General features: G+C 41.8%; 1 protein-coding gene across 4 annotated transcripts in view; it reads right to left on the bottom strand.

The window, feature by feature from the left end:
* PDE1C (phosphodiesterase 1C) overlaps positions 1 to 21,420 on the bottom strand; it is a 303,096-nt gene extending 281,676 nt beyond the window's left edge. For all 4 annotated transcript variants that reach the window (XM_051610091.1, XM_051610093.1, XM_051610096.1 and 1 more), the window contains exon 1: positions 21,336 to 21,420. In XM_051610091.1, coding sequence (XP_051466051.1) covers positions 21,336 to 21,420 — 85 coding nt within the window. The remainder of the gene's footprint in view (positions 1 to 21,335) is intronic.
* Positions 21,421 to 22,690: the final 1,270 nt, after the last annotated feature.

The following is a 22,690-nucleotide window of genomic DNA, read 5'->3' as shown; positions in this document are numbered from 1 at the left end:
CCATTTGGTCTGTGCATGTATATGAACACTAACACACACATTGAACTGGTTTAGCTTAGAATCAAAATAGCTCACAGTATTAGTCTTCAGAGGGCTATGGTGAGACCCTACCTGGAATACTGTGTACAGCTCTGGTGTCCTCAGCACAAGAAAGATATAGACCTGTTGGAAACAGTCCAGAGAAGAGCCACCAAGATGATCAAAGGCCCGGAGCACTTCTGCTATGAAGACAGGCTGAGAGAGTTGGGGCTGTTCAGCCTGGAGAAGAGAAGACTTTGGGGAGACCTCAGTTTTGGGCCCCTCAGTTCAAGAAGGACAGGGAAGTGCTTGAAAGAGTCCAGCGCAGAGCCACAAGGATGATTAAGGGAGTGGAACATCTCCCTTATGAGGAAAGGCTGAGGGAGCTGGGTCTCTTTAGTTTGGAGAAAAGGAGACTGAGGGGTGACCTCATCAATGTTTACAAATATGTAAAGGGTGAGTGTCAAGACGATGGAGTTAAGCTTTTTTCAGTGAAGACCAGTGATAGGACAAGGGGTAATGGATACAAGTTGGAGCATAGGAGGTTTAGGATGAATATCAGGAAAAATTTTTTTACTGTAAGAGTGACAGAGCACTGGAACAGGCTGCCCAGAGAGGTTGTGGAGTCTCCTTCGCTGGAGACATTCAAAACCCGCCTGGATGCCTTCCTGTGTGATGTACTCTAGGTGACCCTGCTCTGGCAGGGGGGTTGGACTAGATGATCTTTCGAGGTCCCTTCCAACCCCTATGATTCTATGATTCTATGACCTTATAGCAGCCTTCCAGTACCTGAAGGGGGCCTACAGGAAAGCTGGGGAGGGGCTGTTCATCAGAGATGATAGTGATAGGACAAGGGGTAGTGGTTTTAAACAGAGAGAGGGGAGATTTAGGTTAGACATCAGGAGAAAATTCTTCACCATTAGGGTCATAAGGGGCTGGAATAGGTTGCCCAGGGAGGTTGTTGATACCACCTCCTTGGAGGTGTTTAAGGCCAGGTTGGATGAGGTTTTGTGCAACCTGATCTAGTGGTAGGGCTCCCTGCTCATGGCAGGAGGGTTGGAACCTGATGATCTTTAAGGTCCCTTCCAACCTTAATGATTCTATGATTCTATGGTAATTAGAAGATATCTTTCAGCCTGGAGCCAGCTGGAGTCTATCTGCTTTGGAGACAGCTTGAGTAGGTGTGCATGCAAATTTATAGACATTCATTGAGGAAGTCCACCAGCCACCCACAGAAGGTGCCTGTAAAACTCCAGTAGGCCACTCCAAAACTCTCAGCCTGCCAGTAATCTGCAGCATCCATAGTCAGTATTTCAGCACATACTGCATTTAATGGTCTTTGGCACATCAAGGGTTTCAGTTTGCAATGCACCAAGCTGTGCTACAGTCCCAGAAGCAAATCCACTGAACAAATCCATTTTTTCCTCAAATTTCACTAGCATCTCCTCAGTCACTGGTGAAGAACAAGAAGATTCTAGGCCCCTGTTTAAGGAAACAGTTTCAAACTTCCCATACATTCACCATTCTGAGGTTTTAAAACATGGCAGCAATTTCAGTTTGTTTCCTTTTCAGGGAGGATACAGACTGTATTGCTCCCTCTGATGTTCTAAATGCTGATGCATGATAACTGTGAAGCCTTACAGAGTAAAAAAACTTGTGAGACAAGAAAACACCCAGGAAGAATAAAGGCCAGGAAGTCTCAAATTACATAGTTTCAATTTCAAAATATTTCAGAAGATATGCTACTAGATTTTGCACTCTTCCTCTTCTCTCAGACTCAGTTTCTGAGCACTCCTGAATAGAAAAAGGAGTTGGAGGGCTTAAAAACATTAAGAAGAAGTAAATGTCACATTGACTAAAACTTATATCAACCCACAATATGTTTTGAGCGGGCAATCCAGAAGTCAGAGATATTAACCTCTGAGCAAACTTAACTATTGCAGAAATGGGCAGAATCTGTTGTGCGTGTCATCATCATGACCAAGTTGTGCAACTGAACTCTGAGTCAAGTAGAAAAATAATAGAGGAAAATTACCAAACCTGAAATGATATTTTCACAGTTTTGAACATATCTGCTTCCATTTGGGAAAGTGTACTGGAAAATCAAACTTTAGAGACACAATATATGAACTCTTCAGGAAAGACAAGCAGGGCAGAAGAGGAGGGGGTGTCACTCTACATCAATGACCAGCTGGAGTCTGTGGAGCTACACCTGGGGATAGAGGAGTAGTCAACTGAAACTAGAGGAACAAAGGGGAAGTTTTAAATTTTTTATTTTTTATTAAAAGCACCACTGATTATTGTTCTGAACTAAGTGAAATCTCCCCCTAATTTCCCATTAAGCGCTTAGTTTGTAGATACTAAATATGTGATTTTTATTGCTTTGCTGATATTTTAACTATCTTCTTTGGATTTGATTTCCATTCAAATACTGTATGACACTTCTTGTACTCCAGGCAGCCAAAAACCTTTGGCTGCCTCCCCCACTCGAAATCATAAAACAACTTGTTAAAAAAAATCCTTTACAAAGAAGAAAGAAAAAAAAAAAATGAAGAACCTGTTTGCTTGTTGTTTGGGGGTTTTTAATACACCCTTCAGAAACAAAAGGTGGATATACAACCATGTGTTGTCTTGACAACAGGAAAAAAGTATATCAGTAAGTACCTTTCTGTCAAAGTAGAAGGCTGGAACTTATAGAGTGCTGGGAAATAAAACAAATTGTGGAATGCTTGCCCAAAAATGCAACTAACTGGTACTTCTCAGTGAAACATCAGTGTCTTGCTATCCTTATTAGAAGTGTTTTACCCTCTCCTTTTGTCCAGTTCAATCACTTTTCCCATCTGATCACTTATGTACTTGAGAACTGTTATAATGAGTGTCCCTCATTTTATCCTTTCCAGACCATACAATTACTCATTCTACCTTTTTTTTCTAAACTTCTAGATTGTAAAAGCATCTGGGAAGTGAGGTGGCATCTCTACAGTTGTTATTGTCAAGTGTGATATGGTCATCCAGGGTCCCTTTATATTTGATTAAAATGGCACTTTTACAGCACGATTCAGGTCAGCCTGAACCTGATGTCTCAAATAGGTCAGACAAGCAACACCTTACAAGAATCTATTTATCTACATTGATTATAAAGGAAGCCAACATAATTACCCCAGATGAGGATGCCTTACATTAGGTGAAATCTGTCCTGACCTGGTTTCATGTGCTGCTCGTATAGATGGTGTTTGAGGCTCTGTCCTTGAAAATAATTGGGCTGTTTAAAAACCACCAGTAATATCACAAGAGGTTATACCTACAGCATAGAAGCCGCTTGACCTCACAAATGTCTAATCCACTGGAAAAAAAGTTCTTGAAAAGGTTTTCATGCAGACTCATTAGGAAGTTACCATGGAAACACTACTTATTTTCCCATCAGTAGAGCACAGTCTGACAATTAGCTCTTGTGGGTGTGACCCTTTGGATTTGAATTTTGTAATACTAGTAAAGGAGGCCTCCTGCAAATTTCTTCCAGATACTTTTATTCCCTGGCTGAACACCAAAATAAAGGAAAGAACGTATGCTGCTGTTCCACACAGGGATAAAATACAGTGATCTTGGGGGAAAAAATTAATCAAAAAGAAAATAACTGAGTTGTGCATGGATAAAAGAATGTTAGACTCCAATATGGGTGAAGTTTGCTCTTTCTTGTTCACGAAAATAACTGGATTTAAAAATAACTGAATCCAAAAGCAGCCCAGAGCAACAAACTCTTTCAGCCACATGTGCCTGCCAGCTCTGATACAACAACTTGGTCATAAAATTGTGTGATGCAGCAAACCAAATGATTCTCTAGCATGGGTGAAATGCAGTAGCTCCAGAGCACTTGATCAACACGCACTTAAATAGAAGGTGATACAATGACATCCTCGCTCAGTCAGGCTTCTGCTACCTGGAAATACAAGATTGATGCAGCCATTACCCTACATCAGTACTGAAATACAAGAGCAGGTAATGCTTTGGGAGTCTAAGTCCTAGTTTTAAAGATCACCAAGATGTAAGCCCTTAAGGGTTTGTGTCACACTTGAAAGCAGACCCTGAGCTCCCACATCATTAGGCACTTTTGCAAATGCCACCTGTTAGGATGACAGAGAGCTTTTCTGACAGCCGTCGGCAGCAGCACACCTCTTCATGATGCTAGTGCAGTCAGGCTGCAAACAAGTTGTTACTGTAGAAATAAGAGAGCTAGAGCCTTTGTATCCATAGCAAAGGTATTTTCTGCTACTGTGGTAGGGACAGGAACAGTCAAAGGAAAAAAAAAAAAAAAAGAGAGAGCTAACCACAGTACTTTGCATTTGCCTTTTACCCCTCAGTGCCTTGTTTTCAACTGCCCTGTAATTAATCCCTGTACTGTTACTGCCCAATACGTGCCACAAGGCAAGACACGGTCATGCAATATTAGATTTATTTCATCAACAGCAATTGAAGCCCAGACCCCTCTGTCAGCAATCCTGTTTCCAATGCATAACCCAGTGGTAGGGGTTTTGCCTGGAGAGCAGCTACAGCACTGGAGCACAGCCTAAAAATATATTTTCCCACTGGGATACCTGGAATGAGGTGAGCTAGTACACTGTGCAATGCCATGATTTCTCTCTTGTGCTTCCTAGTCCTGGAAGTTCCCTGGCACAGGGGTTCAAAAAGGAGGGAAGATGTCACAGCAGCATCATGCCCAAATGCAAAGTCTGACCTTGCTGATGGGTGACATAATCACAGAATGGTTTGAGCTGGAAAGGACTATTCATAGAATATTAAGACCTTATGAAATTATTTAAGACCTTATGAATATTTAAGACCTTAAAGATTATCTAGTTCCAACCCCCACGCATGGGCAGGGACACATCCCATTAGACCAGGTTGCTCAAAGCTCCATCCAACCTGGCCTTTAACACTTCCAGGGATGACGAAGGTGGGCTGTGCTTGAACATGAGCCAGCAACCTTCATTAGCAGCAAAGACAGCTAATGGTATTCTGGGCTTCATTAGGAGTGTTCCCAGAAGGTCAAGGGAGGTGACCCTCTACACAGCTTTTGTCAGTCCACATCTGACTCTGCCTGGTACTGGGCTTCCCAGCACAAGAGACGTGAACATGATGGAGAGAGTCCAGCAAAGGCCAACAAGGATGATTAAGGGACTGGAGCTCGTCATATATATGGAAAGGCTGAGAGAGCTGGGACTGTGCAGCCTAGAGAAGAGAAGGCTTAGGGGAAACTCATCAATGTGTAGAAATACCTGAAGGGAGAGTGCAAAGATGACAGAGCCAGGCTTTTTCAGTGGTGCCCAGTGACAGGACCAGAGGCAATGTGCATACACACATACAGGAAGTTCTCTCTAAATATCACGAAACACTTTTTTACTGTGAGTGTGACCAAGCACTGGCACAGGTGGCTTGGGGAGGTTGTGGAGTGTCCATCCTTGGAGATATTCAGAAGCCATCTGGACATGTTCCTAGGCCATCCTGGATATAGATGGCCACGCCTGGAAGTGTTCAAACTCCTAGGAGAGTTCACCTTAACTCCAAAACATGCAGTCTCTGGAAGCTTCATTCACAAAGTATTTGGTTTTACAAGGCAAAAGTCCATTGTTTTCAACAGGGACCAATTATACACTATTTCCTTAACCTTTCTATTTCAGTCTGCAATCCCAGGGGGATCCAGGTTTAGCCCTCTGGCTGTGAGTGGGGAGCTCCTGAGGAAGTTCCTCTGACGTTTGCTCTCCTTCCCTCCCTTGCCAGACAGGGATCTCAGGCATCATCCAAGCCCAGAGGTGACCCAGAGCACACTTAGATAGCACTCAAGGAAGCATGTGACAGGAAGCCCACACCTTATTCCACGTTTCCCTTGGAGGAGACTTACATCTACTTATTAACATGCAATTTGCCCTATACCTCTTTCCCTACACGTCACTCCTAATGTTTCCCCATGAAACCCAAAACACCAAGGGGACAAAAGAGCCTAGCAAGGAAGGCAACTACATGTAAAGGATGCCCTTTCAAGTAACCCTCCCTTCTATTTGAAGCTTCTTCAACCACCAAGTCCCCACTGCCTTATACCTTTGTTCATTTATACCTCTACTAAATTTCTTTACAATTGCTGCTTCCTTTGCCTCCCCCTGCTTCCATAGATTCGCACAAATACACACGTATATATTCAAAATGAGGCCTTGGAAATTCCTCTTTTTCCCCAAAACATCAGCACTTCAGCTGCATGCTGACAGAAAGACAAGCAGAGATAGGTAGACTTGCTAGCTCTTTTAATCTTGGGAATCCTGGGCAGGTAACAATTGTACGTGCCAAACAGCAGAGTGGATTCACAGCTCAGGTACATCAGTGGCCCTGCACTTTACTGCTTTTTCATCTGCCAACACTGGCAGGTTTGCAAGGACCACAGGCCATGGAAGACATCCTTGGTTGCCCATCCTGCATATGCAAGAAGGAGCATTACATCCTCTTTTTTGAGAAGACTTCACCATAATGCCTCCCCTTTAACTGTTCAGCAACTCAGTTTTAATCAGCAGAGAAGCCTTCTCCCTCTTCTGGGCTCTGTCTCAAGAACAGGAGGCTGAATGTGAACAGTGGAGGCCACTAAGGCTGCCCTGGTGCCATGCAGCCTATTGTCACTTGTCCTTTGTCACAGCCTTCCTGCTACTTGTAGAGAAAAGAGACACACTGCACAAACATTGCCCACAATACTTTAAAAAGACTCTGTAAGAGAAGCTTCAAACTCAAGAAGGTGATGCCCTGCTTCTCTCTCTAAAGTAAATGCCTGCCTGTGCAAATCCAAGCCACAATCCCACTGAAACTGGCAGAACTTTTTGCCATTATTTTCAATGGGAAAATAAAATCCTCTCATGATATGCAAAATGTAAGGCATTAGAAAATGAAAGAAAAAATAATTTTTAATTGTATTATTTTCTTTTTTGCCTTATTTTAATCTGGAGAAACATTTCATGCACATACAGAATTGCTATCTTGAAGCACATTGCTAGAATGAAAATAAATATTTTAATTTCAGTTACAACCCTGTGCAGAATGACTCCAGAAACACAGGAAAAGTCGTTCACCAGTGAAAATGCTCTGAGCTTCTGGCTTCCTTCACTCATGGCCAATTTGCAGAAGTTGGTGAGATGCCACAAGATTCCCTATGTAGTTTGGCACCACTGCATCCACACTCCTCTGCCATCCCACCACCCCTCCCCAGATATAAAGGACTATTTCAGGACACCGTTCTGAATGGCCAGGTAGAAAACACTGCCCTGCAGAGATAAAGCACCCTGCAAAGCATAGTCTTAAACCCAGAATACCAAAAAACCTTGTGCTTTTTTGTGCCTGTACTTGAGAGAGCAGGCCAAGAATAGGGCAGGATTTGTCTCCTCCAACTCATGAAAACAAGTCTGATCTTTAATTAGCAAAACATAATGCTGCTCTGGCCCACCTGCCAGGTGGCACAGACAGGAAGGGTTTCTCACAAATAGAGAACGGCATGTGCAAAAAGCTAAGAAATATAACCCTGGTAAATAAACCTCTTATTAATAGGTGACACAGCAAGTCAGCCACACAGTAACGCTACACCACTTCATAAGCCACCAGTGCAGATGTTAGGAGCACCATCAGATGTCTCTCTCCTTTTCAGCTTGTCTGCTTTCTACCTGCTCACAGCAGAGGTGGACTGGTGACGTGATCCCATCCAATATAATTGTTTCAAGCAATAGAAATTCAGGTCAATAACTAATGCTTTCTGGCATATAGTAACGAAGTTCCTAGCTCCCTGTCACTGGCAATCTGCTGGCGAGCCCCTGCAGACAGCTCTTCTCAGAGTTGCCTTTGCAACAACTGGTCTGCAGTCACGATGCAAAAGGATTCACTGACACAAAGGTGCTATGGGTTATAAAGTATAAAAACGTCTTCTTTAACCACCAACCCTCCCCCCCCTCTTTTTTTTTCATCTCCGTCTTGAAGCAAGCACAGCCAAACCATTAAGCGCTTCTGCTGTGGAAAATGCCAACAGGAATATTTGCCAGCATCACCATTATAACTTCATAAAAACTGCCAATAAAGTATTGACCAGTAAAGTGTATACTCTTCCCTCAAAGTTGTCTTCACAATTTAAAGAATAGCTTTGTCTTAGTGCTACAGAAATTTTAAACAAATGTATTTAAAAGATTCACCCAACTTCAAATCCAGTTGCTGGCAACCTATGATAAAAGAAGGAAAGATCCAAGGCCTGAGTCAGAGCACTTAACCAACTGCTCTTGAATATATACTCATTTATCAAATAAGATGCAGTCACAAATGTCTTAGCCATTTGAATGCTACTCAGTGACTTCAACAACCAGCTTGTTGCAAATAAGAAACAATAAATATTTTGTAGTGATGATGACAAAGATGACATGCCATCTGCAAAGGCAGTTTATGGAATATTTTTAATGGAATTTTTAAATAAGCATGTAGCTTATGGCTAATTTTTGTGTGTCCATAGTCTGCTCTGTGCTTCATTTTGAAGTAGTAAGCTTGGCTAGAAGACTATTTCACAACTACAAAAGTATTAGGATATTTACTTCCTTTCACAAATTTCCAATGCATTTTCCAACTTGCATAATTTGATTTAGGAGTTCAAGGTCCATAAGGTACAGTATCCTTACAGTATCAAGAAAGGAATACTATGGAAATTATGGACCCTCTCCAGAAGGAAACAGGAGACCTGGTTACACACGATATGGAGAAATCTGGGTTACTCAATGACTTTTTCCCTCGGTATTCATCAGCAAGGGTTCTAGCTACACCACCCAAGTTGCAGAATGCAAAGGCAGGGACTGCGAGTAGGAAGATTTACCCACTCAGAGCAGATTCAAGACTATCTAAAGAACCTGAACGTCCACAAGTCCATAGGATCTGATGAGATCCATCTGCGGCTCACGAGGGAACTGCCAGATGAAGTTGCAAAGCTGCCTTCCATCATGTTTAAGAAGTCATGGCAGTTTGTTGAAGTTCCCACTGACTGGAAAAGGGGAAATGTAACCCCCATTTTCAAAAAGGGAAAAAAGGAAGACCCAGGGAACTACAGGCCAGTCAGTCTCACCTTTGTGCCCAGCAAGATCATGGAGCACATCCTCCTGAAGGTTGTGCTAATGCACATGTACATTGTGGAGGTGGTTGGTGGCTTCATCAAGGACAAATCACGCCTGACAAATTTGTTGGCTTTTTATGATGGGGTCACAGCATCAGTGGACAAAAGGAGAGTAACTGATGTCATCTACCTGGACCTGTTCAAAGTGTTTGATACTGTCCCATATGACATTTTGGTCTCTGAATTGGAAAGATATGGATTTGATGTATAGACAAGGAATTGCTTGGATGGTCACACTCAAAGAGTAGTGGTCAATGGCTCGATGTTCAAATGGAGACCAGCAACAAGTGGCATTCAACAGATGGTACTGGGACCAATGCTGTTTAACATCTTTGTCAGTGACATGGCCAGTGGGATTGAGTGCACCCTCAGCAAGTTTGCTGACAACACCAACCTGTGTATGTGGTGTTGTCAACATGTTGGAGGCAAGGGAGGCAATCCAGAAGGATCTGACAGCCTCGAGAGTTGGACCCACGCCAACATCATGAAATTCAATCAGGTTCTGCACCTGGGTTGGGGCAATCCCGACCACAAATACAGGCTGGATTGAGAACAGCCCTGAGGAAAAGGACTTGGAGATGCTGGTTGATGAGAAGCTCAACTTGAGCCAGCAGTGTGTGCTCGAAGCCCGGAAAGCCAACTGTGTCCTGTGCTGCATCAAAAGAAGCATGGCCAGCAGGTCAAGGGAGGTGATTCTCCCCCTCTACTCCACTCCTGTGAGACCCCACCAGGAGTACTGTGTCCAGCCCTGGAGCTCCCAACAAAGGAAGGACATGGAGCCGCAGGAGCAAATCCAGAGGATGACCACGAAGATGATCTGAGGGCTGGAGCACGTCTCCAATGAGAACAGGCTGGGAAAGTTGGGGTTGTTCAGCCTGGAAAAGAGAAAGCTCTGAGGAGGCCTAATAGCAGCCTTCCAGTATCTGAAGGGGGCCTACAGGAAAGCTGGAGAGGGACATTTTACAAGGGCATGTAGCAACAATGCAAGGTGTAATGGATTAAAACTGGAAGAGGGGAGATTAAATTCTTCACTGTGAGGGTGGTGATGGACTGGAGGAGGTAGCTGAGGGAAGCTGTGGATGCCCCATCCCTGGAAGTCTTCAAGGCTAGGTTGGATGGGGCTTTAAGCAACCTGGTCTTGTGGGAGATGTCCCTGCCCATGGCAGTGGGGTTGGAACCAGATGAACTTTAAGGTCCTTCCAGCCCAAAACATTCTACGATTCTATGGTTTTCTTTGGAAACACTAATTAGTCTTAGCAAAGCTATTGAAAGAGATTTGGGCACTCAAAGCATGTCCTGTCTTCCTTTCTTCCTTCCTGCAGATTCCTTTGAAAGACTCCTGATCCAAAAAAACTCCATCTCCTCTTCTTGGTTAGCAGCAGTGTCAGCAAGAGGCAGGGCTCAACCATCTTATTGCCAAAGGATGAAGAGAACTATGGAAGCTGGGGAAAGACGTGCAACTCCAAGTCTAAAATTCTCTCCCCCTCCTTCCAGTGTAACACTCATTCCACCAACGCAGAAAAATCCTGTTCATCCCAGTTGAAAAAAATGTTTGTAACAGCACCTTTGCACTGCAGGCCAAATTTCCCAAAGTGCTCCAAAGCAAAATTTCCTTTGCCTCTTGGCTTAGGGACCTAAAGATACAGACATTCTCTGAGAAGGTTTATCCAAAGCATCTGAGCAAACTAGTGCTTAATAAACACTGAAATAATCAAAGCTAAAAACTTCCCAAAAGGACACAAAACTCACTTGCCACAAACAACACGAGAGAAATCAAATGCAAGCAACTGAACACAACATGTAAACACACAACCAGCTGGGAACACATCCCAGAGGTTTCATTTAAGTATCAGTGAAGAGCTAGAGAAAAATAATTAATCACATAATGTGTTACTGTAAATGACAGCTAATAAAACAGAAGGCTCAAATTATTGTTGCTGCTTTGGAGGGCAAGTAGGCAAACAGAATCAGAGAGTATATGACAAGTTGTTGCACAGAATTTAACTTCAAAAATGCCACTTCTCTTAAATGGTAGAATGAATTCTAATTAATAGGAAGCATTAGACTGGAACATAAGGCAGAAAACATCACTAAAGAATAAACATATTCTCCCATGAAGGAAAATTGACTCCCATCATGTTGTCAATCTGACAGGAGCATCTTCCAGGAGCGAGTGGATCCAAGTTATCAGCAATGCTGTAATTGCTGTTCTCAGTACTTACACATCCCCTGATTCGAAAACAATTAAGCCTTTAGCATTAGCCATGGAGACATGAATAATATCATTAAGCCACCTAGCAACTGTAATAATAACAACCTGTTGATACTTTGGGAATGGAGGAATGCTGGGGAGCATTACCAGACTGGACTGATAGTTGAGGCATTTGCTTACTTACAGGATCTAACATCAGCTGACATGGACCCATATTCAAGTCGCAGCTTCAGCTTGTCCAAATTAAACTCATGCACAACACTTAATAACAGCAAGGATCCCCTGATTTCCCCAGGCTCTTGTGAGGACTCCCAGGTGGTATTCTGAACAGTCATGGTTGATCAGGGTTCCTCCAGCTGTTTGTCTTTGTCCTGAGCCTCTGCAGAGGTTGCTCCTGCAGCAGAGCCAGCCAAGAATAAAGGATTCATCATTACAGCCAGATAAATCAAAGTTACCCACAATCAGTGTCTGCTCTCTGTAGCAAAGTGGGCTGCAAAATGTGGTCACAGAGAAGCTGCTACACCTCCTGTTCAACCCAGTTCTGGGAAAATCATCATTTAAGTATGCCAGGCTCCAGCACCAACACATCAGGGTGCTGTGGCTTTGCACTGTGAGGCAAGAGGTTTCCATGTAATCATTTCTATCTACACTTAATAGGGAAAAGAGGTAAAACAAGTATCTGCATATCCACCCCTCTCACAAGCAAAAATTCAGTGTGGAAAAATCAATCATTTTTGCAGAAGAAACATGCACCCAAATGTCATTAAACATTTTCAGCTCAAATCTACCCAGAATTATGCTTGTGAAAACTGAGAATTCATTCTGTTGAAGTAAAGCATGATGCTTATTATCAGTTGATCTATATATGCTGCATAATTTATGAAAAGCATACAATCAACTAAAAGCTAAGGTTAGCAGCAGTCATTAGGTCTTACGTATTTCCTGCTGGAATTCTATTTAAATGTTCAGGTTACCAGAAAGAAATTAACTCTTTACCTGCAAAGGAACTTTCAAAAGTAACACAGGGTGTGCTGTTCTGGATTTTCTGAAGATATCCATTGATTTTTGCAACAGCAGAGTTAGCCAACAGCTGGGGCTCTGGAAAATCCCACTGCTTTTGTTATTTGAGGTACCATGAAATGAGATTCTGTAAATTAATCCTGAAAAAAATTATTCACATTCCTAGGAGCAGCAGTATAATCTAACATGGTCCCTTGTGTTCCATTAAGAGTTATATAACTTTTTAAACTGTAAACTATATATACTGTACATGGACTATAAAGATTACCCTTCCTATGGTTCAGATTGAAATCAGCTTTGATTATCAATGTCTATTTTTAATATTCCAGATTTTGTCAAGGGAAAAAAAAACAACAGCTTTGCCAGAGATGTCTTAGATTTGCTTATATGGCAGTTTAAAGAAAAATAATATACACTACAGGCCAAATAATGTTTTGAGTTACCAGGGTAGTGTAAGAGTCAGACCATAATTTAGCCTGCAAGTTCTCTAATTCTGAATTATGATAATGTTCAAGGCGGAAAGAACACAGATTGTCTCTAAATCAAGGGCCAGCAGTTTGGAGAAAAGGCCATCTCCCTCCTGCAGATGAATAAAATGTAGTGCAGTACCATCAAATAAGGGCAAATAAAGAAGTCTGAAAATCCCAAAGATTCCATTTACAGAGTACATTTCAAGGGAAATGATGATGTTTAAGAGAATACATTTCCGGTAATAATCACAGCTTTGGCAGTGGTGGAAGATACCAATATAAACTAGGTGGGCTTAGTATTATGCTATTCACATCACACACAGCAGTGCTTAAAACATCCCACCCTGTGGAACTCATTTTAATGGGAGAGGAGAGCAACACTTTGCTTTTGGAGCACAGCTGGCAGTAGCATCTGTACTTTTCAGAGTTCTTTTTCTCCACACATTTTTCTTCTTTGCTCACTTCCTACAGCGTTACAATTGCAATTGTACCCACTTGGAATTTGATGGAAATACCTGTTGCTCTCATTTAATCAAGGAGCTCACTTCTATCACTACGCAACGGAGCTCCTCAGCCTGCAACTAACTGAGGACCACTTGTTTGAAAAATTCCTTGGCTTCAGTAAGATTTCATGTGCACATCCAACAGCTGAATCATGACCTGGATTAAATTCTCCATTTAGGTACCCTTAAGGGTATTTGCCTGCTATGTGTAAATCATTTGTCTTTATCTGTAGGGATTGTTTAAAAAAAAAACAGCAACAAACAACAAAACTCAAACTCAGTATCCTGAGCAGAGGAACATTTTATTTGTAATTTTTACTCTAAGTCTGTTTCCAAAGTGGTTTAATAACTTGCTCTATTTGAACTAGCACTTAAAAATATATATATTAAAAAAAAAATCCCTGGAAATTTTCTGTATGTACTTAGCTGTGTAGTGGGACTAGAGCGAGAAAGCTTAGTTTTTAGTTTACATGATTCTAATGAAATTGTACTGGAACTCGTGGAGCACAAAATAAAATATGAAAACACTAGTATGAATTTGGGGTACTAGATTCATTGCTGCAGCTCAAGAATGCAAGACCCAGAAAAGGAAAGAAAAAAGAATGACAAAAAAGGGTCCATAAAAAGCAATTAAGTGGTACTGGCTGAGCAAGTTTTCTACCCTCTCCGCTTTCCTGATAGCACACCATTTGACAGGTCTCATTGCTGTGCATCACTGTGAGAAGGGGGGAGGGAGCTGGAAAGGGCACTGAATCAACAGAAAAAAGATACAGCGTCGTGCAGCAGCAAGAGACTAAGCACCATGTCCTGCCATTTAATGGAGAGAGATGATGTCTGCAGTCTTCCTGAGGGAAATTTTCAGGGGGCTGATTGCAGCTGCTATGACAACAAGGGGGAGGATATGATGTCACACAATGACCCGAGTGACTGCTGTCACATTTTCCCAGTGCACGGCTCAACCCACCAGCTGGGAAGCCAGTAGAGACCTCATTAAGTGCATCTGTTCAGTAATTACTACAACTTTCCCTGCACCATGCATCCAACTTTGCACGCACCCGTAGCATGAGGCTATTGACCTAGTCACGAGGTTTAAGTTCCTAGGCCTGAAAATTTCAATCCTGTAGTTATTAGAAATCTGGGATCAAATTTCACCAGGATTGTTAGATACAAACTCTGCCACCAGGCAGGGAGAAGTGGGGAGGAAAATCATACCAGCATAATCTCGATGAAGTCTTGGAAGAGAGCCATGGAAAAGCTGCAGGATTTGCCTTCCTTGTACATACAGAAGCTTCTTCTCTAACCTACAGCAGTGTTTGCTCTAACTGGAAAAGGCTGTCCAACATGGGTGATTTTCAACATTAAATCAGTTTAGTTCTTCCAACTGCAATGAAGTGATGGAGACTTACCACTGCAAGGATCCTGCCTCTTGACTTGATTTGCACTAGTACACAAATAAGTACAGGATACGTCCAGAAGCCTTTTGGTTTTGTGCTCATGCAGAGCTACAGAAACTTGGAAAAATAAGCTTGCTTTTACACTACATCAAGAAAAGAGACCAATTAGTACAGCACAAGAGTTTAAAATAGAAGATCTGCAGCAGAAATGCAAATCCCCAAAGGCAATTAGATTTGAAAGCTCCTAGACTCTGGTCCTCATAGCAGTAGTAGGAGGATGCAGACCTCTGGCTTTCAGCATGAGAGGGGGAGCCAGTTGGGACTGCAAATGAGGGAAGGCTGCTCCCAGTTAAAGTCTGCATGCTCAAGAACAGGCCTGGCTGCCTGACTAAAACTGATGTCAAAAGGCACAGAAGAATTCATGCTTGTTTACTTCTTTCAAAATTTGAGTGTTCTAGAAAATCTGAAATTTGTAATTCTTCTTGTGGCATCAATTCAGAAGGCATTGGGAGCAGTAGTAGTTAGTTGGCCAAAGACCAAAGAAAAAACAAAAACATGGACAATGTTATTTCTCACCATGGTATGATGGGGCCCCTCCTGGCACGGAGCAACAAGCATTTGTTGTCTCTAGAAGAGAACTGACTGTGCTTCCTTCCCTCACAGAAGATGAGCAGGGCAACCAACAGCCCAGGGGATCCAGGATCCAACACAAAGGGAAGAGGTGTTCCTATTTTCAGCCAGGTGTCTCCACTTTGTGTTGGGGGCTCTGTTGCCCCACAAGCCCAGTTTTCATAGCTTACTTCCCACTAGTGAATCTTATTGCCAACACACTGAGATGTTTAAGACCAATTGGTGCCATTATTCCTGAAGCTAGAACAGAGACGACTGCGCACCAAGACCTGGACATACATCATTCACCAGCCTTAAAAGAAAAAATGAAATCATGTGAAGTAATTAAGGGAACACTTCCTGACAGAGATTACATTGATTTTATCCATAAACATCTCTCCTCAAGCAGGGCTCTGGAGGTTATTTTCCCATGTATGGAAGTCAGCTGCAGAGAACAGGGATCACATCAAAACATGCTGCAAAGGTTTTACTGTTTGCAGGTTCCCTGAGAAATAAAACCAAGAGAAGAAAGGAAAATACCACTTGTGGTGTGACCCTGCCACAGGGACCTGCAGTCAGAATCTGATCGTTTTTGGAAGCTGGTGTGCTCCCCTGCACAGCAACCTCTTGCTCAAACAACTCTGACAGAGAGGAGGACAGCCCCACACAGTCACTGTGCTTCTGGATGCCATGGTACAGGCAGAAGAGCCCAGATGTGAAAAACAGGTAGCAGTGATAAGGTAGACCTCTACAGAGACAAGTGGACAGACCTCCATGAAAACATTGCCAGGCTTTTTGCTGTGGAAGAACTACCCCTGCAGTCTTTATAAAGATCATTTACTTAGCTGACAGCAGTCCACCCCTGCAACACCAAAGGTATCTGTGCAATATCAAGACTCTACAGACACCACAGAAAACACCATCTCCACTCCTCTATTGAAGCAGCTACAGGTTAAGTTCCAACAGCAGGAATTCCTATTACCTATCAGTGTGGCAGAGATGATCCACTCCACACAAAGGGCCGGCTGGTTATCTCACCCATACACACATCAACTGCGAAGACTCCTTTCAGGTGCATTTTCAAGCAGAGCAGAGACTAGACATTGTAACAAAAGGAGCAGAAAAAACTCTCATAACTTTAGAGCTTTATGTCACAATGTATTTGCTGACAGCCTTCTTGAGGTGAATTTGTTGGGGGTAGGACTATGTTGGAAGAGATTTTAGTTATTTATAGTCTCCTGCAACTACATCAGACTTCTTTAAATTACATTAGAACTCACACATCCTATTGCAAGCTTAGTATTTTTATTATATTAATAAACTTAGATTTCTCAATTCCTAGATTTCAGATGACAGCATTCCACTGTTTACACAGAAATCATCAGTGCTTCCCACCAGCTCTTCCTGAGACAAATATCCTCAAAGTCTATCACGAGAGAGAGGGGAAGTAAAAAACCAAAAAACAAACAAACAAAAAAAACACAAAACCCAAAAAAAAAAAAAACAACAAAGAAACAAACAAAAGAGCAAAGTTTTGGGAGTTTCACTGTTGTTTTTTTAATTTTTTTTTTTTGTATTATGTCATAGGGAAGAAAATTACAGAGTTTACGTACAAAGACAAGGAGAGGCTATAATCCACAGGAGCACTAGGAGCACATATACACCAGGAGGAGTGCTGGCTGTATGTATTCCCCCTTCACCTTTTTGCCAGGGACACTGTTCGTTAGAGATACCCACCCCTCTCCCCAAAAGCAAACTGACCCCCCAGCCAGATGCTTCCCCCAGACCTCCTTTGAAGGAAGGCTACGAGTGACGCACATGCAGAATTAGCAAGAGATTTGTCAGCACCTTATAATTACACTGCTTTCAGTCCGAATGACTTCTTTTTTTTGTATTGTAAGCAACTAAGGGCAGAATTAAAGTCAATCTCCATGAAAATGCAGTGCAGACGGACCTACAGGTGTTTTCTGCTGAAACCTGCCTCTTCTGTGGGTTGTAAAGGTGCCATTGCCCTCAGATGAACGACAAAGTCCAATACGGCTGAAAATCAATACACAAAACCAAAACATAACATATACAGTTCTCTGGCTAAAATGCAGTACAGAAAACTTTAAACTGCTTTTATTTCCCTGGTTTCTGTCTAGAATAATTCTTAAAATCCATTCCTTTTTATTCCACTCCTGACAGACAACCTTTCCGAAGAGAATAACAGAAAATCTACAGCAGCATTTTCTTTAAAAGTTAAGCAACCAACACAGACCTGAAGGTATTTTTCCATATTCTAATAAAACTGAATTGAGTATTTAACTTGCTTCCAGTCTTCTCAGACCAACACAGCACACGCACTTCCTCAAACAAGATTTTCTTGACCAAAACATAGAAGGCATTTTTTAAGGGATCTGCCAGAGGGACCAGCAAAAACTACTTCGGCTGTTCTACCTCTTAGGTTGAAAGGGATGTTGAAATGGGTTTCAGGTAGTGAAATGCAACATGAGAAACTCCAGCAACATTGGGAAAACCCCACTTTTTAAGAATTATTTCAAAATAGGGCCCTACAGCACCACGAAACAAAACTCAGATCTTCCATAAGAACTGGAGGGAGAGCTTTTGCACACAAAATGGAGAAAGCCTCTTCCTAAGGAAAGACGTTTCCTGCATTATTTAGAAACTATTGCTATTAGACAAAGTGTTTCAGTGCCACATCCCTCCATTCCACTAACACCTGAGTTATGGCAGAACTCCCTATTACTTCATTTCATTCTAATCTATAAAAATAAATTTATTAGATACGTTGGGTGAGACAAAACGGTGTTGCCAAGTGCTTCTGGATATGAAAAGCAGGGAGTGGGAGCTTTAATGAAGTTAGCTCTTAGTCACAAGAAGGTGATAAACACAGAAAGAAAATATTCTCTTGTTAATGTTTGTGTTTACCATTTTCCCAGGTTTAAAGGCATTGAATGTTTCTCTGTCTTGCACCTTTAGTCAGTCAATTACAGCAGCAAAGTAAGTAAGTAACACACTGGCATTCTGATTTAATAGCCTTTCTTTTGCACAGGAGTGATGAGACAAGGTGCAGACCAAAAAAAAAAAAAAAAATTAGGCCTTAACTCTTAATTACTTTCATTTAAACTGAGCTGCCATTCTGTTATGTTTTACTTTTAGTGGAGGAAAATTTAGCCAAAGTTAAACAAGAGCTGAAATACAATAACTTGAGTGCACAAAACTTCATGGATTCTGAAATTTGCTGACATAGACCATGGCAAATAAAGATCTTGAAGCCTTCATCAAACTTTCTAGAGCACATTATACCAGTACTGAATGGACCACTAAGTGACTCACACTCTGGCTCCACTATAGCCCCTTTACATCACACTACCAGTGTAAAAAGTCCATAAAAGCAAAATAACCAAAACTGCACAGAAATTTTCAGTGGGCATAGAGCAGAACACCTCAGTCTTCCTCAGGGTCTCTGCTTGAAGGGTGGTATGTGAAGGAAAGGATTTGCAATTACCCTGTTTCTTCATACAGAAGACTGCTATTGAGCATTGAAACACATTTGCCTTTCTGGTATGGCACATCCCTTTCTTCCACAGGGATCTGTGAAGTCCTTGGGAAGTGGGGGTTCCCAGAGCTCTCCTCTTCTACCACCTGTTCTACCCCCATTGCTGTGGGAGCAGGTGCTGACCATCTCCAGAGACATGAAGCTAATTGCAAGCTATCGGCAAGGAGCTTTTCTTACTCCAGCCTTCTTCCATGCCCACATGCTTTCATGTTTGATGTTAGGCCCAAGTCTTTCACTGAAATTTTCATTCTTATTCTAAGTGATCATTTTTCAAAACCCTGTGAAGATCATTCTTTCTTACCAATTAAGGTGAATCAATGTAAAATATTATCCTTTCCACCTAAATGGAAAATCATTTCTCTCAACCTGATATTACTCTGTTCCCTGAGAGCATCAGCCTCCTCTCTAGCTGACAGCTTCAATAGCAGATGCAGCAGCTCAGCATTTCCCAAGGACTTCTTAAAAATTTGCAGCATCCAAAACTAGATATTTACACAGAAGTCTCATCTTGTGGGGAAAAAAAGAGGTTCAAGCCCATTCCTGACACTAATGTTGCTGTGGGATCCTTTGGGTACTTTCTCAGGACAAAGATTAACAAATACATGAATCATTTAGGTCTGTCTACCACACAGTGCTGGTAATACTAAATAGCATGTTTACAGAGTTTTCACGGTTATGTGAGTCAATCCAATGCACATTTAGCCAGATATAAAAATAAATGTTATATAATGCACAGATCACAGAATCAATATGTTGGTTCTGTGCACCAAAGAGAAGAAAATAGCACAGGAACTCCTATGCAACATCTACCCTCAGAAGCAGAAGAAGCTACAATTCTAAACCTGAGTCATATGATCCAAAATTCAGTCTATTTGTTTTATGAGCATGAGTAACAGTAAAGACAGAAGACCCACAAACACAACAATCCTGTTTGTTTGTTCACAAACAACAACAAAAATAAATACTAGCCACAGCCATAAATCTTCAGCGTCTTCAGATAATGTGCCTAGATTCAAAAAGGAAATGCTTATCCTCCAGACTGCCACAAACTGATGAAATAACACTATTAGTAATGATTCTGAGAGGAGGGCAGATTTAGATAGGGAGTTCAAAAGCAAGCATGCTACAGCTTAACCTGTGAAAGTACTACTGCTTTCCCATTCAGGAAAGAAATTTGAAAAGTAGCATTTGCCTAGCAGTTTCATCTTTAAAATGCTATATGCACATTAGCAGATGACAAAGATATTTTAATGAAAAACATATTTCCACCTGCAAATGTTTTTCAGCCAGTTTAATGTTTGCATGATGTTAATGACTGTGAAACCAATTTTCCATAAAGCAGAGGAAGAAACAGGTACCTCCTCCGACACCAATGAAAAGCTTGTGTCCATTGTTATTAGATGAAATTGTCACCCAATTACACCAGGAAAAATCAGGAAAAACTTTTCTGATCTCATAACTGCAAGGAAGTAGAATCTCTTTCATCTTAAAGGTATTCAAGGGGAATTTGCATCAAGTTATTATTACAAGTAATTGTTCCATGTATTTTAACCTGGATTTCATCTAAAAATTAAAATGGGATGGTAAGTTTGCCTCGTTTCTAAGATCTATAGGGGTTTATATAACATAGCCTAGGGAGACACACAGTTTTAGCAGAGAAGCCTGCTGAGGGAATCCTCAGATTTTCACTTTTGCACAGCAAGTCTCTTGGAAAAACACATAGACACCTGTTGCTTTGAGAAGCCTCACTTTTCCCTGAGACAGGGAATACGAACAATAGACTGCACTCTTCAAACAGCTAAAACAACCAGTCCTCAAATTCCTAATCTCTCCTCGCATCTTTCCCTGCTCCAGCAATTTTGCTTTTTGTGTTTGAGAGGCAGCAAGAGCTGCTACACACATCTTTACGCAAACTGAGAAATGGCAAAATGTTGCAGAATTTGGAAACACTGGTTAAGCAAACAAAGAAATACTGGAAGCAAAGCCAAGGCTCCCAAGGGTTATATTCTGGACTCATTGGAAGGAAACAGAGCTAGCAAGTTGGAAACCTGCAATCCTGAAGCCCAGGCTTTCCTGAGATAAGGTTCCAAAAAAAAGTTCTGCAAACATCTCAGTGAACTTGTGCCAAAACCCAGCAAAAGGATTTGGAGCAGCTGCGTGTCAAAGGCAAGGCTCTTGGGCAGAAGAAAACATAGAAGGCAGCATGGAAAACCAACCCAGAAAAAAGTTTAAGGGCATCTATACATTTTAAAGGCATATATTAACAAAAGGCAGTTGTCAAGAGTTGTTTTTTACCTTTACTTACTGGGGCTGCAAAGAAAGAGAGAAAAGAAAGGGACGAGAGACAAGGGAGGAAAGAAGATGAATTAAATCAGGCTCACCAATTGTAAAGCTATAGCCATCGATGCTGAAAGTAGCACTCCGGCATTTTTTAAATCCTTCCTTTCTGCTGCTTGGCTCTGTCATGATCCTGCCAGCTTGTACTTTCAGCAGCAGCCTCTCTCTCTCTGCTGTGGAAGCAAAGCGCCCAAGCTCGCTCTGAGCTGCCCTTGAGTATCTGCCTGTGACAGCACGCACACCCAAGCTCACACATCCCCTGGCGCAGGCAGCCGAATCCGAGAGGCATGCACCCAGCAGCTTTCTCCTCCCCCAAGCACTCTCGCTGGCATGTCACCGACGTGCCTGCTCAGAGTTTAACAACTGGATGGAGGCTCCGGTATCTAAACCAGCAATCAATTAATGCAAGGCTACCGAGTCATTAAGCCAGCTGTATCTGTCAAATCTCTGTGCAGGAGTCAGCACACAATTAAAAAAAAAAAAGATTGAGGGACTGGATTTTGCTGTGATCTACCCACAGACTTGTATTGCCTGCTTTGCTGCAGACCCTGCTTCTGGAGCTCCCCTTGCTCGTGGGGATTTCTGACTCCGCTCAGATTTCAGCCCTTAAAATACGAGCAGCGTGTTTTAATCATTGGAGATATAATGAATCAGCCCAAGATTCCAGTACAACATCAATCATCTACTACTTATAGAAATGGCAAGTCTCTGGAAACACCACTGGCAGCAGAACACAAGACACTATCAGTAAGTAAGAATGTAAGTGACTGTAGGAAAACAACAAAAGTAATTTAGCAGTAATGATGATAAACTGAGCAAGATGAACACACATACACATACACACACAAAGAAGTATTTAGAGCTCCTCCTCCTCCTGTGGTTTATCACATGGTTTGTAAACTCCTCTCTGCAGCTTTTTTACCCAATGACGTTTAAAAATGTCATGTTTAAATATCTTCTGAAAAAGGCAGGAGAATCATCACTATCCTATGAACAGACAAAATTTAGAGTCAAGGCTGGCAAAGTTTTCACAGAAAGCTACCAGTGAGCCAAGTTTTTATGAACAGGTATGCGAGAAAACACTATCAATATCCTAATGATACCAGTTCACATAAATGTGTGTGATGTTCTTCTTTTTCCTGTAATGCGTATCAAACATAAAAACATTCTATTATAGCGCTCCAATTTTCAGGTTCCCAAACATAAAAGTAAATTCCAGGTAAATTAATAATATTTTGCATTGTTCTGGGTGGAAACCAGAAGGAAACACTGAGTTTCAGGAAGACTGCCATCAAAATAATAGCTGAGACAGTTTGCTAAAAGCTTTCCCAACACACACCAAAAGGTTTACAAAATATCAGCAAACCTGGTCTGGTGTTTAAGGTTTAAACCTCAGCCC

The sequence above is a fragment of the Apus apus genome, chromosome 2, assembly GCF_020740795.1.
Source record: "Apus apus isolate bApuApu2 chromosome 2, bApuApu2.pri.cur, whole genome shotgun sequence".
Classification (NCBI taxonomy): Eukaryota; Metazoa; Chordata; class Aves; order Apodiformes; family Apodidae; genus Apus; species Apus apus.
The sequence above is the reverse complement of the archived record's forward strand: the minus strand, read 5'-3'. Positions and strand labels throughout refer to the sequence as shown.